Source organism: Saccostrea echinata, unplaced genomic scaffold (genome assembly GCF_033153115.1).
Source record: "Saccostrea echinata isolate AGI-Se365-2 ecotype Australia unplaced genomic scaffold, CSIRO_AGI_Sech_v1 ptg000034l, whole genome shotgun sequence".
NCBI classification, from domain to species: domain Eukaryota; kingdom Metazoa; phylum Mollusca; class Bivalvia; order Ostreida; family Ostreidae; genus Saccostrea; species Saccostrea echinata.
Window position 1 is genome coordinate 5,042,213 of NW_026889783.1, and position 19,949 is coordinate 5,062,161.

General features: G+C 33.0%; 1 protein-coding gene across 1 annotated transcript; it reads right to left on the reverse strand.

Moving 5' to 3' along the window:
- Window positions 1-878: 878 nt before the first annotated feature.
- LOC133199425 (uncharacterized) lies at window positions 879-2,865 on the reverse strand. Its single transcript, XM_061335230.1, has 3 exons — window positions 2,571-2,865; window positions 1,298-1,884; window positions 879-1,103 (listed from the first exon to the last, which is right to left on the reverse strand). Exons 1-2 carry the CDS (start codon window positions 2,781-2,783, stop codon window positions 1,459-1,461), a joined length of 639 nt encoding a protein of 212 aa, XP_061191214.1. The 5' UTR covers window positions 2,784-2,865; the 3' UTR covers window positions 879-1,103; window positions 1,298-1,458.
- Window positions 2,866-19,949: the final 17,084 nt, after the last annotated feature.

Below are 19,949 nucleotides of genomic sequence, written 5' to 3' on the forward strand. Positions count from 1 at the left end.
TATGATCGTACCCATAATCACACCCACCACTGTAAATCTGATTACTGTGATGTTATATTGATGATCCTTCAAAATAATACAGGGTTCAAAGTTAAACTGCAGATTTTATAGTACTTTTTGTCACAACACAAAGGACAATTTACTAACTAGGTAAATAAACTTTATTAAGAGTTAGACTGATTACATAAAATTAAAAATTATAATGAGCTTCAAAACGTTCTATTTCACTTTACTTCTTTATTGACTAATAATCAACAAAATTCTTATCTATTTTTTTAAAATGATAATTAATACTTTCAATACCTATCACACACATCTACTTTTTTATCCGGACAGCATACATGAATAAGTTGTACTGATATCTCAGTGCTGAGTAGGAAAACCATCATAGCTTGGTTAATGTTATTGATTGCTTTATTTAGATCCTATAAACAGAAAATCTCAGTTTTGATTTGTAAAATACACGTCACATTAGAAAAGTGTCATTCCCTCCAGGGGGTAACATGCATTTATCTAAGAGTAGCAATTTCAACTCAAAATTTATTTAATGGATTTTTGACGACACTTTCAAAGACTCGAGTACTACTTCGCTGTATCAATCAGCATTGAGATGGAAATTGAGAGGAAAAATCCATTAGGTATTAAAAAGACCGTTAAACAAAGACACTTGCTTTGGGTTAATGCACTGACTTCAATTCCAGAGAGCAAAGTTCTCGTATATATATAAATGGAAAAAATCGTGCGCATGTTGAAATATTTTTTAGCCACATTTCCCTTAATTTACATATTTTAATTGATGCACTTTTAGTAATGTTATAAAAATGTACGTCCTTGGAGGACTATTTTGTTCTAGAACAGAATAAAACAACAATGCGTCATAAAATTACGTGTTTTATTAAGAATTCTCTTTTGGCATGAATGAGAAATTGACTAGAATAAGTTGTATAATACTGGCTCAACTTTTATGAATATTGATGAATCACTCATTGCAAAGTTATTCTCAGTTCACAGCGGACAGTTATATTTGTAAATTTCACAACTGGACACGGGCAAAAAGTAGTCCACATGGCCGACATGACTCTTATATGGCATAAAGTCAAAATCTGAAAAAATAAAAAAAAAAAAAAAGTAATATTTAGCACTGGAATGCAGTACGCCTTAAAACCCATTACCATTATATTTTATTAATTAGTTTATTATTTTAAAAAAAAAACTAAAAATATTAAATAGCTTACTTTCTTTTGATAAAAAAAAATGAGTCGAATATTAACATATAAAGTATTTATATAATACTTACATAATAGAAGTGGAGACTTAAGTGGCCCGTCTGTGAAGAGAACACAGGAGGCAGCGAGATTAGATTCCGTCATGAAGATTATGAGGGCGTTACATAACAGTAGCTGTAAATGTGTCTGGGTCTGACAGTCGGCCTAATGTTCAATACACTGGTCACTACAATTATAAAGTCACTTCTATGTCCTTCTGATACATAAAGTCACATTCTCCATAACCCGAGTCTACAGAACTCTGTGCTCCGTGCATAACATGAATTGATTTTCCATTCAATACCATCTGAGTGTCCAAAAATTTTGATTTTTGCACAGAATTATCCTTAACATCGTCAATAGATTTCACTGAATCAACCGATTCGATGTGAATTTTTGGTACGGTGAGAGTTGATTCCTTGAGGTCCAAAATGCCTTCGTCCGGAGCGTACATGTCGGTTTCTGAGAGCGAGTCATCACTGCCCCTAAGGTTTACTGAGCTAGCCTGGAGTGAGTTCTGGCTAGCGCTGTACCATCTGCGTGTTTTGATGTCTTCTATCGTCTCATTCAGAGTCAGTAACTGTTTCATCAAACACAGATCTTGGTCCATTAAAGAGGCCTGATCAAAAAAAGGAACAGAATCATTTAGTCAAATATTTTTCATGATTTCAGCCGTGTTACAAATAGTGTTTTTCTCTGCATGTGATCAAAACTGCATTTAATTAACATCATGCAATTTTTGGAATAGATTTTACTACTGATGATATTTAAGCTTAAAACTTGTTCAGATTTTTATCTCAACAGATTGTCGTAGATAATTTACTATTGGCTTTAAGAGGTGTAATATGTTTTCTGTCTTTTTATTTGTTCGAGTGTTTAGAAATTCCACACTATCTTCCATCCTGTAGTAAGTCTTACAAATCTTTCTTTTATCCATGTCTACCAGACCAAGCTAGATGTTTTGTTATACAGAATACCTATATCATCGCGAGCAACAGGGTGTCAGGTTTTCTTTTAAACACATGGGACAGAAAAAGTGCTATCTCATACCCAACAGATGGATTAATCATTACGCGGGAAGATGTTATTCCCAGTTTTAGCATTAATAATCCATATAAATAACTTCAATAGAGAATGCGATAGAAAATGGTTTTGTTTTAACTTTTCGACACTTTTAGCCGAGTTCTAAATTGTTTGTATTCGTAGACACAAAGATATGGGGTTTGCACATTTTAAGTGGAAGAAAGTAATGCATATTAAATTGCACGGTTATAACGATCAAATTTAATTATTTGTAGCACTTACCATTTCTTTCCTAAGAGTTTCCATCGCTACATCTATGGATGACCTCTTCTTCTGCAGCGCCTTTTCCTGTTTTGATTTCTCTTCCTCTTTCATCTGTTCCTTAAAACTTTCCGTTGCTTTCTTTCTGTTGATGTAAAATTCCCTGCATGCATTGGAAAAGTCAATAGCTGCAGAATAGTGGTCATCCGGCACAGATAAGTAATTACTCTCCATTTCTAGTCACTGCTGTAGTAAAACACCTTACTTAATGAAGTCAGGTAATTAAAATCCCCTGTAGCAGGTCTTCTGATGTTTACCTGTCGAGGGTTTAATGCCTTATATGCTTAAGATGAAATACACATTTCCTATATACTTACCTGTAAAACCCACGGGTCACGTGACACAAACGGAATTCGTGGTTGGTCACAGTGGATTCTTTATAATTCTGTTCCATTTCTATCAATAATGAAGGGTATTCTAAAAATTATTTTTAGGCATTGGTGAAAACTGACTATTATTGATACGCCATGTTTTAATAATTAATGATATAATTTTTTCTTTGAAAAATTACCAGCTGATTACTTCCTTATATTGTTGTGATTTATTCATTTGATTTGGATTTGAAAATATTTATCAAAAATGGTCAAGTCTAATAAAATAAATCCTGATGTCCATTTGATTTTCTTTATTATTTCATACGTGTTTATCACTTGCATATTTTGTTTAAAAAATTATTGAGTAAACTTATACATAAATTTTTCCATAGTATGAAAAATATTATAGTTAGAGTTAAATAGCTTCACAATTACAACAAATATTGTTTATTGCTAAAATATTGGCACGCATCCGCCTGTTTTTCTCCAGAAATATGTATATCAATTAAGTACGTATTATTTAGATGGGGTATATTTAATTAATTTTAAATAAAAACTCTTGCAAAATATCTTGTACCCGCCATCGTGTCTAAAATGAAATAATACATTAAAAGAATAGATGGATATAATATTTCATAATCTGTAATTGGCAATAATGGTATTAGTAATGGCGCGCGACATTCAGGCGGAGTGGAGGAGCACCATTTCCTAGGGTAGCCAAAATCCGTAGATGTCCCCCGAAACTTGATACTTACAGACAAAGGGGCACTGAGCCAAGGTCAGCCGTGAACAACCGAAGAGGAAGGTAAATTATTACAATACACACCACAGCCAAACCTAACATTAAATCTTACAAACATAGATAGTGATCAAACTATTGTTAACTCGTGTAAAGAAAATGGGTGTGATGGTTAAAAAGGTTTATTGCCTTACCGCACTATGATTAACTTTTCCTCAGAATTTTCTTTTTCAGGTGACCCTTTCAAGTTACAAAATGTATCAGTAACATATATTTCAAACTCGATGGAAGCTGTCTGAGATTACCATTACTTTTTGCCTATTTCAAATATCACAAATGTTTACAATTACTAAAGTCAAAGCTAGAGCTACAGAAAGTAAATACAATACCTCTGTTAAAGTGAAATTAGGCGTACTCAATTAAATAACGTTTACTTTATAGTCAATATAAATATCAGACTTCTCTTTTATTTCTAGATGATATCTAAACATCAATGTACTTTAATCAATGATACCATTGTCATTTTATATAGGCATAGGCGTTTTATATGACCATATCTATTTCCCTTGTATTATTTATCCATCGAAATTTGAGAATGTTAAGCGACGAAATCAATTTGGCAAGGCCTTCCGACTCAAGACCACTTGTAGAAGAACTGTTATTGACATTTCTGAAATACTCTTATGAATTCTAGAGACTATTGGGTACGAGTGTTCAGGTATAATAGGACCCAGGTCTGAAGACTAACCCTGTAATAAGAGGTAACAGGCTTGTTACTCGAGTTCTGTGGTTACATCGTCTCGTCTAGACGTCCAAAATCTTATTAAATGTCCAACGTAGATAATTAATGTCCTATTTTACCTATCGCTAATCACGCTACCTGTCCGACAGGTGTGGAATGTAACAGGCTAAAGTATGCAAGACTGCTGTTATGATATAACTGTACCACACCGAAAAATAATTTGACATTAAAAGACTTATTTAAATAGAACAAGGTAAAATAAATAACTTCACGAACTATATTTCATATGAAGTCGTAAATTACAGCGAAGATCAATTTCTGATCAGTGTGTGTGTCAATCTTTTAGAAAAATGTCAAGAAAAAGTATTTTGATGTATATTTCACGTCACAAAAGATGATGTGCCATACAAATAAGGCATTGGTTCAAAGTTAATAATACAATAATTAAGTTGTAAAATTCCAGTAGCTTAATTTCAGAAATAGGGCGACACCACGAGACCTCTCCATAAAAAGTGATATTCCAAACATTCAAGAAATCACAATTAGAATTTATAAGAATTTATACTAAATAGTGAATCAATAAAATGGTGTAATTTTTTTTTTCACTTGAAAATTAAAAAAAGAACAAACAGATAAGAAAAAGAACAAACAACATTAATACATGTAATAATGTAATGGAGAAAAAAGAAAAGAAATATTATGATTATGCTCCACAATGTGTGGAGATTAGTAATTTTACTAAAAAAAAAGGACACCAAGTCGGGGAATTTTACTATATATTTTCTTTCAATGATAGGAACTAAGTTCCGATCGATCGTTGTAATTTTCGCCGCCCTCTCCCTTGCTGTTGTATAATACAGATGTTTGTTACAGTATTGTAGACAATTATACTGTTGATTAATCATCGCCACATAAAGTTCCTTCCGTGCTTATTTCATTAGTTACTTATATCTATACAGTGTAAGTATTGACAACATCTTTGGAATGTTCCATGTAAAAGATGTGGGGATTTTTATGTCAAATTGAAGTAATTATTATCGCATTGATACTTATCATTTATTATTTAAATTGTTCATGTAAACTGAATTCATTGTAAATAGATATAATGAAAGATTTTTTTTTCTTTTTATGTAATGATAAATTAAAAGGGCGTTTTTCAAAGAAATAAACTGGGGAAGTTTGAACACAAGGAAGACGATATACCGGTAATGTAATGTTCGATCAAACATAAGGCATCTAATCAGCATGTTTTTATGCCATCATTCTTTACATGAAGAGGTTTTCTCTCAAGAAAACCTAGGTCAAGGATATCCTGGTGATTTTTGGTGGGGCTTGAAAATTTTGTGTACAAATCACCTTTAAAGTCCTTTATTATTTCACTACCACAAGGCAGCATATTAATTTTTTGGCCAGATTTATGGTTGGTGATGTTGCTTGGACCTTGTTCATGATCTTTACCTACATCTTTTACTGTTGTTCTTTTTCTTTCCAAGCACAGTGATGTTGCTGTTATCTTTCGGTATGTCTTGTTAGATGCAGAGTGGAGGATCTAGTTTCAACAGGGTGTTAAATTTTATAAAATATAAAAAGTCATCCTGTTTTAATCGATGCCTTGGTTATTTTTAGTGATTCTGACAATTTTTTTGTATCAGATATATAACCCATTTAATAACATGGTCACTAATTATTGTAATCCTTTACATTATTTCATTTCTAAACAATGACCCATATATTTAAAGTTGTCTGCAGAACCTCCTTATGGGACTTTTGTCTCAAAGATGATTCGATAGGGAAGAGCATGCTCTAAGTATGAACAATTTCTAAAACGAGGCAAACTATTGACAAACAACAGTATCGTTTGAAGTCATCATTTCTCAAGTTTTATGGTCGGTACAATGACCTTGTCAGCAAATACAAGTTAACCTATCATTAAGTCAAATTCTAACTGGGGTTTTTCATACTGATTGTTAGGCCATTATTTACACACTAAATTGACGAAGGATTTTTCCGAGGGCTTTTTTTGTATTGTTTAAATGGACTTTGAGCTTGAATACTTTTCGTTATCTCCATATTTCATATCACCTGATCTCCAAAAATGAAATATAGAGATAATGAACAGTATTCAAGCTCCAAAACAATACAAAACGGGAGCAGAGCAAACACGTAACTCCAAAATCATCAGAGGTGGGATCAGGTCTCATGGAGGAGTGAGCACCCCCTGCCGACCTGTCACACCCGCCGTGTGCTCCTTGTCATGATCGGGACAAATCCGTCGAAAATAGACTTAATGATAGATTGTATATGCTGACAAGATCATTGTATCGACCATAGAACTTATGAAATGATGACTTAAATGAGACTGTTGATATTCTTGTTCATCAACTTCTTTGTCAATAACTTGCATGCTCTTGCGTATCGAATCAACCGAGAGATATATGTATACACCCCATATGCAGGTGATAAGGGTATATTGCTGCATAAGTAAGGAAAGTTGACGATTGAAAATTAAAGTCATCATAAAACTTGGTTGTTAGGTTACTAGTAACGTCTTTTTCTAGTAGAATATCCAAATATGAAAGATATGTGTCAGACTCTGTGGTATATTTTATCTCAAGCTCCGTCGTCGATGCATCTAAATGTCGAGTTGAAGGCCACAGCAAGAGATTTCTTTTTCTCATGTAGATTTTGAATAAATTCTGCTTCATATGAATACAAAAATAGTCTGCTAACAACGGGGTGCAATTGGTACTCATGGGAATTCCAACAGATTGTTGGAAGACCTGGTCTCCAAAAACCACATAGATATTGTCAATCGGAAATTCAAGCATCTTTTTAATATCAACTTCTGAGTTCATGTGTGTACAATCAGAATGCTTTTTAACAAAAGAATTTTGCAAAAACTACATACATATTGTGAATCAGAAACTCAAGCATCGTTTTGATATTAACTTCACAGAGTACTTGTGTGTACAATCAGAATGCTTTTTAACAAAAAAATTTTGCAAATGACCAATGACAAGGTAAGTATATTTACGAGTTCCATTTTTATTGAAAAAGCAGCTGTCTATGGTGTCAAAAAGCCTGGACTTTAATTTATCGTGGGGAATGGTTGTATGAAGTGTTGAAAGGTTGCACGTTTTGATGTTATTGATTTTGTTAAAATTTTCTGATTTCAACTTTTCTAAAAGTTCCTTGAAGGTTTTAAATATACACATCTGATTTACACCATTTCTCGAATATACTGAGTACTGTTGCACGGTACTCCTGAAGTTTCTCCTTCACTGCTGTAAATATTTTAGTGAGAAGTAAAGAAAGAAGTTTGGTAGAACATTTACTGGAACCCGCTATGTACCTTTGTTTGTAAGGATTTTAATGGAATTTTGGAATCCAGGTCCCGGGATCATGAAACATATTAAGCTTAAGTCAAAATCTTTAGACCATACTTTGATGTTGTAGAAGTCAAGCTGACCAAAATTAAAATATGTTTCAATATTGATTCACAAAAGTGCTGTTATTTGCAAATTTTGAGATTAATTCAATAATTAATAAAAATTTTACAGGGGCTTGAAAATTTGACTTAAGTCTAAGTCTGTTTCATGATCCTGGGACCAGCATAGGTATGGTAATTCATTTTCATTTTGATTGTTCGGAATATTAAAAATGTTTATGATTTTGAAGAATTTCCTCCCTAGAAAGGGAGCTATGGGTATGAGTTGGATTACCACTTGCGGATTTAAATCCTATTTCCTCTAAAATACATTTCAAATAATGAACTAAAATACAATTAAAATAATGAGCCTGACAAATAAAGACAATATTGTTATCTGCTTTGTCAGCGGGGACCAGTACATACTGATCGTGTAATCTATCTTTCATTATCTATCATCTGTTATTAAGTCGAATGCTAACTGACGTTTTTCATGCTAGTTGTTGGGCCAACATTTAAACACTGAATTGTCAACGGTTTTTTTCCGTTTGCCCGATCATGACAATGAGCACTCGGCGAGTGTGACCGGTCGAAAGGGGATGCTTACTCCTTCATGGCACCTAATCCCACCTCTGATGTTTTTTAAGAGGTCCGTGTTTGCAATGCTCCCTATTTGTTTTGTTTCAATGGACAAATTTTCTTGATTACTGATCCTTATCTCCATACTTCATCAACTACAGAGCACTATCATATAGAATTAGAATGAATTTTAACAAAATAATTTTGCATGTAACCAATCACAAGATATGAGAATTTCTTAGTTTGAATTTTTGAAAAAAATCAGTTAACTATGCTGTCATAAATGTATGTACTTGAAATATGAGCAACACACAGGATCCAGGGTCAATTTGAATTTAATTTTTTTTTCTCTTTGTAGGCTTCCAGGAGTAAAGACAATTTTTAAGGATAACATTAATTTTAATGGTTTCGGTCCCACCCCTCAGGTCTCAATTGCATAAGCGGCATAGACCAAGACTTTGGCTTTTCTTTTCCCTTTCTTATTTATACAAGCTTGGATGTGGTCGGTTCAGCCACTTCAGAGAAGATTTTAGTCCTAAAGTACAACACATGACGCACGGATACGGTGGGGACAGATAGTTATACAAATAAATATTACAATTAACAAGACGGTTAGCGAAGATTTAATTATATTTCAAATGTAGATTATTTGTGCTGAAACCAGCAATTGTTCCATACTTAAACAATGTTACAATGATCTTGATGAATTTTGAAAGAAATGTGATTATTTTAATAAAATACAAAATTTTCTTAATTTTATTCCATGATTTTTGAAAGAATGTGTTTGTGTCCCGAAAAGTTAGTCATATGGGGACTTGAAATAGAAAAAAAACATAATCTTCTGTATTTAACAGATATCCAATCAAATTTTACAAGCATATCTAGTTTTATATTCTAGATCATGAGGCTGCAGGAAAGATCAATGTTTAGAAATGTATATTTTGTCAGAAGAGCATCAAATCCGACATGTAACAATTCAATAAGAAAGTAAACCATACAGTTTAATGATCGTCTTATCACGTTCCATAGAAAGTACTTTTCTTACGTGTACTAAGAGGAATAACTCCCAAAAGCTTAATTTCTGACATGTTTCTTGAAGGTGGCATATAATATACTTTATTTGCAATCGTTAACAGGGATTATGATTTTTCTTATTTAATTTAACTGCCCCGTAAGAACTTGTTTCTTTGTTATTTCGTAAGATGCTCCTTAGAAGTTATCTCGTAATCTCAGTGGTTGTAATCTTTTCGAAGTATGTGATCTTAATTTGTCCTGCAATATAAGAGAATGAATGTAAAGACAATTGTACTAGCTTATTATGCTTGTTATTAATTATTTGACGCATTGTAGAATGGGGTACATAAAAGAGTGAAAGAAATAGAACTTTATAAACTTTGTTGGTCATTGATTGTTTTTATTTTTTTATCTAAAGCTGAACTTGCAAGAAACCAAACATTACCTATAATTCAACGGCTTTAAAAGTGGGGAACCAACCTCTCAAAATATTTCTGACAAGCTAAAAGAGAGAGAAAAAAAAACACTGTCCAAATAGTTGACCTCCCAAAATAATCTGAAAAGCACGAAAAATACCTAAACTGTCCAAATTCGAAAATGGGGAGGGGGTGGTGGACTTTTTGGTACATATTTTATTCAAATCATCAATTTAATTTTACAACCTTTAAGAAAGTCTTATGAACTTCATGGATAAAATTAAAATAGTTTATGAAATATTTGTCCAAAAGGATTTAACATAATGAAATGTAAAGATGACGAACCTTAATCAAACAATAGAAATTGAGAGCAGAGCAAACATGGAGTTCTGAGAACCATCAAAGGTGGAATCAGACACCATGGAGAAGAAGGCACCCCCTGTCCACCAGTCACATCCGCAGTGAGCCCTTTTTCTTGATCGAATAAATGGAGTGGTCCATCAGTCTGCAAATGATGGCCTAACAAGTGTTAATTACATGGGTCATCATTTTACTTAACGGGGTCATTGTAACGATCATAGAACTTGCTAAATGTTGGTTTAAATAGGTTGTTGATACCCTTATAACATCAACTTATTTGTCAAAGCCCTGTCTTATTTTAGAAATTGTTCGTACGCAGAACAAGCTCTATCGAATCAAAGGGGAGATGTAAACGCCATATGCAGGTGATAAAGGTGTATTGCTGTATAAATAAGAGAAGTTGACAATAGAAAAGTTGAAATTCACCATGGTTATGATAAAGTTTATTTGTTAGTTTGCTGTCTATGCTTTTTTTTTTCTAGTAAAACATCCTAATATTAAACAGATGTGTCACTCTGTTGTGTCTTTTATTTAGAGTTCAGTGGCATATGTCAAGTCAATGTTTGAGTGAAAATGAATATTGTTAATTGAGAACGATTCGTCGATTTATCTATATGTGAGATTAACAGACTTCTTCTTTTTAAACTGCAGCTCAGTATCTGTTTACTTGTTCTGTTGTCAAAGTTATACACTGTATCTGAAATATAGTAATATTATTTTTCAGATAAGTTAAAAAATGTTAAATTCGATAAATCAACCATTAATTGACAGAGATACCAGTTTATACGTTAATTTTACCTCTTTTAATGTCACAATAACCACCATATGTGACCACTAAGCACTTCTTATCTGTTATCAAAATTGAATGGCGCGTGGGTATGCTGAAAGAGTGTACTAAAATTCAATGTATCCTATTTATTTTAATGCTTATATGTTTTATCTGACATTTCCTGTTATTGATAAGATACTAATCAGCTAGCAGTGTATTTTGGGAAAGGAATATATCCAGAAAGGTTTTACAATATGGGTGGGTTCCGCTCTCTGTATAAATGGTTTAATTTAATATTACCCCTAAATTCAATTTGGTATTTATATTCTATAATACAGTTGATTATAACTAATATTGAACTAATACAATATATTAGTGACAGATTAGGTGAGAATTAACCCAGTTTCTGTTTCATATTTGGATGTTCTACTAACTATAAATGATAAGGGCCAGCTAACAACGAAATTGTATGATAAAGGAGATGAATTCAGCTTTTCCATCGCTAATTTTCCTTATTTATGTAGTAATATACAGCTATTACCTGCATATGGTGTTTACGTCCTCCAACTTATTCGATACTCAAGAGCATGCTCTGAGTACGACTAATTTAAGCAAGCTACTGACAGATAAATTAATGTTACAGAGTTTTCATCAACCTCGTTTGTAAATTCAATGGTCGTTATAATGATTTTGTTAGCCAAAATAACATATCATTAGTTGGTATTTTGGCTGAAGTGTTTCATACCAATTGTTTTAGGCCCTTGTTTTTATACTAAATTTCACTACGGAAAATTCCGTCTACCTGATCAATTCATACACTGTACAGCTCACGGCGGGTGTGACGATCGAAAAGAAATGCTTACTCCACCTAGGCACCTAATCCCACCTCTGGGATTTTTACCTGAGAGTCCATGTTTTATGCCATGCAATTGTTTGCAGATTCTTTTTTTTTTTAGATCGATCACTGTTCTTTATCTTCAGGAGTACTGTACAACAGTATATTCGAGAAGTGGTGTAAATCAGATATGGATACTTAAAAATCCAAAGAACTTTAAGAAATTTGAAATCACAAAATTTTACCAAAATCAACATCAAAACGTACGACTTTTCAACACTTTATACAACCATTCCCCACGATAAATTGAAGTCTAGGCTTTTTGACATCGTAACAGCTGCTTTTTCAATAAAAATGGAACTCGTGAATATACTTACCTTGTCACTGGTCATTTGAAAAATTATTTTATTAAAAAGCATTCTGGTTGTACACACATGTACTCTGAAGTTGATATTAAAAAGATGCTTGAGTTTCTGATTGACAATTTCTATGAGATTTTTGGAGACCAGGTCTTCCAACAATCTGCTAGAATTCCCTAGGGTACCAATTGCGCGCCCTTATTAGCAGAAAAAGACGTTAATGGTAACCTAATAACAAAGCTCTATGATAAACGTGATGACTTCAACTTTTCAATCGTCAACTTCCTTTACTTATGTAGCAATAGGCAAGCTATTGACAAACAAGTTGATGAAACAAGGATATCAACAGTCTCTTTTGAAGTAATCATTTCGCAAGTTTTACGGTCGATACAATTACCTTGTCAGCACATACAACCTATCACTGAGTCAAATGCCGACTGATGTTTTTCATACTAATTGTTAGGCCATTATTTATACACTGAACTGTCTACGGAATTTTCCGTTTTTATTCTCCGATTATGACAAGGAGCACACGGCGGGTGTGACCGGTCGGCAGGGGATGCTCACTCCTCCATGGCACCTGATCCCACCTCTATATTTTGAGGTCCGTGTTTCCTCTGCTCCAAATTTGTATCGTTTCATTGGACTTTCGAGATTGAATACTGTTCGTTGTCTTCATATTTTACTTCACCTTGTTCATTAGTAAAGTAATTTCTTTAAGTAAAAGAAAGTTATATAAGGAAATGTTATTTACAGAGAAATGTATATTAGTACAAAGATAATGGCCGGTATAAACAACACTGGCTTTTTAGTCAATTTATCTATATAACCCAGTACTAGTATCTGATACCTTGATTCAATGTAATCATCAGTCAACTCAACACTGTTATCCGATATGTGCCTCAAATCAATTATGAAATTAAATACGGGCACCTGTGCAATTTTATTGTTACCTACGATATCGTAACCTATACTCCGGTAAATAGTAGAGTTATTTACATCAGCAGCTGTTGTTTCTCGTTTGTTTGAAATCATGATGTATCAGATCTACTTCAATTGGAGTTTTTTTCTACCGTGTATAGGTACAGTCCTACATGTATAAATGATTTGTCATGACATGCTGAATAGTCAGTCAGTCGATTTACCTTCGAATGGAATGCTTTTGTGGAATTTCATTTGATCAATGTTTTTTTTAACATTTCATATCAAAACAAAAAAATTAATGCATTCTTGTTAAATTAATTTCCATTCCTAGATTTTGTCGTAGATTAATATGCAGTACAGTTACGTATTGTCTTATTCAATGACCTTTTTCATGACGGAAATTTTTTTGATTACTTACCAATTTTAACTTCGTACAGAAACCAAATTATCATTTTGTACACATTCTTGAGGCATTACGTTATGACAGAAGAAGACATGATAACTAAGAAGGTAAATTGTAAAGTAAGTTTTTCTGTCAAACTAAATTTACATCTGTAATCACACGAAGCAATCTACAGGTAAAGCCGGACATTCCTCTAAAACTGGAAGCTCAAGGGATGGTATACACATTTAAAAGAAAGTACAATTGGATAATTCTATATTGCAGACATCAAAAAATTACTCCTGCACTTTACTTTATTCCCTAGAGACACAGACTCTTAAAACGCCCCATAATTGAACATAAAAAGTTACAATTGTGACGTGGTTAGGAATGAACCTGTATAATAATCTTATTAGTAATAAAGTAAAGAGAGAGAGAAAAAAAAACATTTTAACGTAAACTGAGTGCTCATATATGTATTCTGTTTACAATTTACTATAGCTGAAGTACATGTACGTTATACATGTAATTATAAATTTGCGAAAGAATTTCTTTACTTTAGATGAGAATTTTTTTTTAAAGTTTCAAAATTAATTTTAAAAAACCGAATATACTAATGTTACATTAAAAGTTTAAATCTAAAGTTTAAACTTATCTATAAGATAATAAGTTTAAACTTTAGATTTAAACTTTTAATGTAACACTAACCATACTGAACACATGTCAGTTGATTGTTGACATGCTCTAGAGAAATATTGCAGCAAGTTGAAGATATTCATCTTTCAATCTTTCTTTGGGGACTTTTATATTTCAATTTAATTTAAACTTTTTATTTGCTTTTAAATATAAACTGCATTTTTGAATAAATTAATTACTGTTTTGCATCACGAGCTGAACATGAAGTGTTTCTTTACATTGTACACTTTAAACCATAAAAAAGATAAGGAATTAAGCATTTCCAAGTTAAAGCTTCAATCTGTTACAGTAGTACACTATTAAAAGATTCCAAAAATGATTTTAAAAATACAAAAAATACAAATATTTAATATCATTGTCGTAATTTATACAAATTTTAATTTATAAAACCTTTTCTTTCATTATTGCTTTCATCTATACAAACATCCATAGGATTACTAACAAGCCTTTAGGAATACATGTACTGAATAATGAAAAACGATGTTCGAAAAAAATATATATTGAAACGCAAAAAGAAACGCAACAAGCAGTAATCTACAAATATTTGAATTTTCTATCTAATGATTTTCAGAAATGAATACTGTAAGGTAAAACTCGATTAAAAAACATCAGAGATTTGATAAATATGTTAAATGATTATCTTTTAACTTTAGAAAGTAACACATGACTGTTAAAACACCCCCACCCCGGCCATTCAATCACAGTGTGCAAGACTGCCATGCACAACAATTGCAGCATCATTTCTACGATGCAATAGGTTCATCAATCTCGAGATCTGAGCGAAAGAAATATTCTTTACCATTTTTAAATGCCCGTTTTTCAGATGATGAGGTCGAATTTTCTCTAGCCTAGCGCAGTGTAGTAACCTTTGGACTTCCGGTCCAAGGACTGTCATTCATGCTAGTGATACGTAAGAGCCTGTTGAGGCGTGATGTAGTGCATATTTGCATCTGCAACTCTCCATCGTCTTTACTTCGAGATTTTCCAGTTAGAGCAATGGAAAAGCGTACTTAAGTTATTTTCAGTAAGCCTTGGCATCGCTTACGGAAAAGAAAGGAGAATTTATTTTTCGGAATATTGCTGCATTACTTATGATGAACAGATACAAACCCTTAAAACCCCATATCATTGCCAAATGTTTTGTTAAACATGGAATTTTTTATTTCTGTTAAGCGGACTCAAACTTAACTTCCGGTAATGGTATGAAAATCATTCAACCCTTAAATTACCGATATTTACAAAGTTTAAGATGTCCTTACTTTTTAGATACAAAATTATATCCTATATATAATATTTCCCCCTAAAATAGGATGTTGCGTTTCATTTGCGTTTCAGTATATATTCCTTTATATATAATCATCATTTGGATATATGATGAATGAAGGAAATTCGCAAGGAGTCCCAGTGATTCAAATTAGGATTAGAGTCCAAAGACTCTAAACAAAATATAAAGTAAATATACTAATTTTTAAGAATTTCCATTATCAAAACAGTCTCCTTTTTTGAATCCACTGAATTTGAGGAAACTGGCAATAACCGAAATAAACTTATAATAATTCAATCAGATCCCGTGAAAAAAAAATCTATCAACATTATCTAGAAGCATAATTTTATGAATAATATATGTATATGAATTGTTATGTCAATGTTTATATAAATTATCTGCCTCAGTATTGCTAACACTTGCATATTTTTATATGGAATCAAGCGAACATCGGATTACAATGTTTGATCAATATGAAAAATCTATCAAGTGAGTAATATTAAAAAGATAACGGGGAAACAAATTAGTCATATTAAACCTGGACGAGTTATGCACGGTCACAAATGAACTGCTTTCTGATATAAAGAACTTTTACAATTTTAAATGGGTGTGATTATTTAAGTCACTTGAAAGTTCATGATTGGGCGTGATTATTTGAAGTCACTTGAAAGTTCAAGCAGAAAAGGGACACATTTAAAGTCAAATGTACAAATATTTGTACCTTGAAAACTTATATATCTTTAAGTTTCTTTAATGTTAAGTAAAGAGAGTGTGTTTCGAGGGTTTAACCCTTCTCCTATAATTACTAAAACTTTCAATCACGACTGATGTTTAAGTTATTATTTGTGTTAAGATTTAGATTTAAGCAAACTTATAATGCACTAAAATGTATACAGTACCTTAATGTCTCTTTTTTTCATTTATTGACGCTTAAAATATTTAACCCGTAGTAAGTAAACTTTTTCAATGGACAAGTAGAACAAATAAAGTGGATGAAAACCTAATAAATAGATCCAGAGAAATCTGTACATATAACACGTCTATTGACATAATACAGATCCACAATTATATTCCTTCTGTGAATTGTTTTAAGACAGACTTGCTTGTAAAATGCGTCATTCTTTATGTATACATATAGACCAACATAAAAATATTTTAAATTTACTATAAACAAAAAGTAACATAATAAATATCAGATGATATTGCTGCACTTCTTTGTATTGTGTGATTTATGTGGAGAAGTATAGTCTCCTGACTATATCAGCTCCATCTAAACACTTTTTATCCCTCAATACTGAAGATGTCTTATTTTGGCACTGCTACATGTACCCTACAAGACGGGGGGAAATCGGCGCTTCGATAGTCGTTATTTCCACGGTATAGAACACTTCATTAGTGGAACAGTATGTAATAGAGATTGTATATACCTCACATCACTAACAAGTCTGAGATTCCTTCACATTCATGTACATATCCACGCCGTACCTTTGTCTCTCTTCTTCTGTCATGAATACACTATCATCATCATCATCCTCCTCTTCTTCCCTCTCTTCCATGCCTTCATGAAGAGGAGGCAATGTATCAGGCGAGCTAAAAAACACCTTCGAGGAATTAGAAACTAAGCATGTCTCACTCGTCCTCTCACAGTCAGTTATCAGAGAGTTTGTGATGCTTGGCCTTCGATCCGTCATACTGTCCATACTCATACTATAGGATCGCAGTAAAGACTTCACGTTACCTATCTGCCTTTCCTTTTCAAGCTTATTTCGCACTTTTTCTAGATTAACGAGAAAACTACTTGCTTGTTGGTCCAATTCATTGTTTCCCTGTCGTTTTCTACCAAAGTATCCTAAGACGAACACGCCCAAAACAGCGACACCATATACCGCTACCACTGCCACGGTGAACTTAAGAGCTCCTTCTGCATCATAAAATCGACTACTAGACACCGTCTTGTTTCCAGAAGAGTGTGTACTGTTCAGTAAAACATAACTAGTGTTTGACATCACTGTTGTTTTTGATGTGTTTAAAGCAGACATTGCTTTTCTATATCATTTCATGTCACATATCGCCTTATGTAATTCGACATTACAACGCTTGTTGTCAGAACATGTTGTTTGAAATTCCCCTTAGTATATTTTATACGTAAACAGTATACGTGAACTGTTATGTAGTGCAGGGCTGCATATTATTCAATTCCATCTGAGTGGGAGTTGACAGGTAAAAATCCTGTGAAGGAAGCCCTTCTACGTTAAAACTTTCCGCTTGACCTGATGTCATTATGAAAGATTTAAAATTCCGAAAGCTGCAAATACAGGATATTGAGGTGCATTAACAATAAGAGATTTGTAGTTACCTGTAAAAATCCTCACAGACAACAACAACGTATAACAATATAATAGTATGCTGATTTGCCGATCTCCGGCTAGAAGAAAAAAAAATCGTACTTTACACAGCAGACCCTTTAAAAAAGGATTAGTATCAAATTTTGTTGAAAAATTCATCAGTCATCTAAAGTAAAAATCAATAATATTATCGATGTAAAATACATCCGCTTAAAAGGAGCAAATTCAATTTTTTTAAGAAAAATAATCGACTGTTTTCCGTTGACAACGGCCTTTAAAGAGGCTGGGGGGTTGTGGCCATTTTTAGACTATATTGATCTCCTTTAGAAGAAGAGCTCCATATGAAGATATAGAAAATGATCAAATTTTAAAACTAAAATCTTTGAAATTTTTCTTTGCCAAATGATAGTTGAAAGCTTAAGATATCATATCTAAAAAAATAAGTTAAATCTGGTGGTTAATTTGTGGTTAATTTGTTGACCCCCCAGCCTCCTTAAATTTGATACCATGTACTGGATGTAATACACTAGTAAGACTACATATCCCTGAAAACAAGGATTTAATCGATAAAACGAACCCTTTATTTTTACTGCTTCTCTGAGTTTGTAAAGAAGAATTTTCATCTGAAATTTCATGACAAATGAATTACAACTTTTCTATTTACTTTTAACATTGAAAAACAAGATGCTGGCATAAGACAACAAGAGGCCCAAGGGCCTTAACGGTCACCTGAGTATAATACAACAATACAGATTATAAAATGAACTGAAAGGTGAAGCTTTGTTGCCCAAAGCAAGAAAGTAGGGTGATCAGGATCAACAAAATAATTAGTCTAGTATTCATTAACAGTTCAAAAATTAGGTTCTAATCTGTTCCCCATTTACCACTATCACCATACAGTATATTAACAAAACTGTCAGTGCTTCTGTACTATTTTAATTCCTTGTTGAAATCTCTTACATTGGCCTCTCTTGGTCTTTAATGAACATTTAAAAGGACAAGTTATTTTTGTCTCATTTTTATTTATCTATTACTTACAAGTCTACCTGATCATTAAAACTATGAAAGTACTTTTTGTATTATACAATAAAAATTCTTGCATAATTCTCTAATTCTATTAACCTTTCAAGTACATTATTTACAGTGATTAATTATCAAAAGTAAATGGCAGAGGGGAATAACTCCTCTCAGTAGAATACAAATTAATAGATCCCTGGCCAGGACCAGAACACTTGACCAATGGTCCAGATGTTCAAAAATCTGGTAAAAATACCCTTCCTTATTAAAACTTTTACTCTGTCTCCGATATGCCCAGGAGCAGAGATTTTCAAAGAAATAATGCATTTTTACTACAGATTCACTATCTCATCAAGAGCCCCCCCCCCCCCCCTCCACACCGAGAAACACCAGAGCCTCTGACCCTGAGACCAAAAGTTTGCTCATCATAAGTAATCACTTTGTTTATCTGCTTAACACTAAGGAGCAGTCAGGATTATTTAATAGAATTAATTACCTATATTATCAAGAGCCACACCCTTACACCAGCACATCTGACCCAGGGGTCATGCAATTTACAACTCTGGAAGAAGCACTCTTGCTCATCATAACTATACACTTAGCTTCCTTGCTTTTTTACCAGAAGCAGAAAAGAATATTTTCAAAGAAATTTTGCCTTTTCACTATATAATCAATAGAGCCCCCCCCCCTTTCACCAGAACCCTTGACCCTGGGGCCATGAAATTCAAAATTTTGGAAGAGGCATCCTTGCTTATCATAACTATGTACTTAGTTCGTTTAAATAATACCCAGGGGCAGAGAAGAAGATTTTCAAAGAAATAATTCACCTTCATTATAGGATCTATATAGCCCCGCCCTAGCACCAGAACCCCTGTCCCTGGGGCCATGAATTTCACAATTTTGGAAGAGACATCCTTGCTTATCATAACAATGCACTTAGTTTGTTTAAATAATACCCAGGAGCAGAGAAGAAGATTTTTAAAGAATTAATGCATTTTCACTATATAATAAATAGAGCCCCGCCCTAACACCAGAACCCCTGATCCAGGGGCCATGAAATTCACAATTTTTGGAAGAGGCATCCTTGCTTATCATAACTATGTACTTAAATCATACCCAGGAGTAGAGAAGAAGATTTTCAAAGAATAATGCACTTTC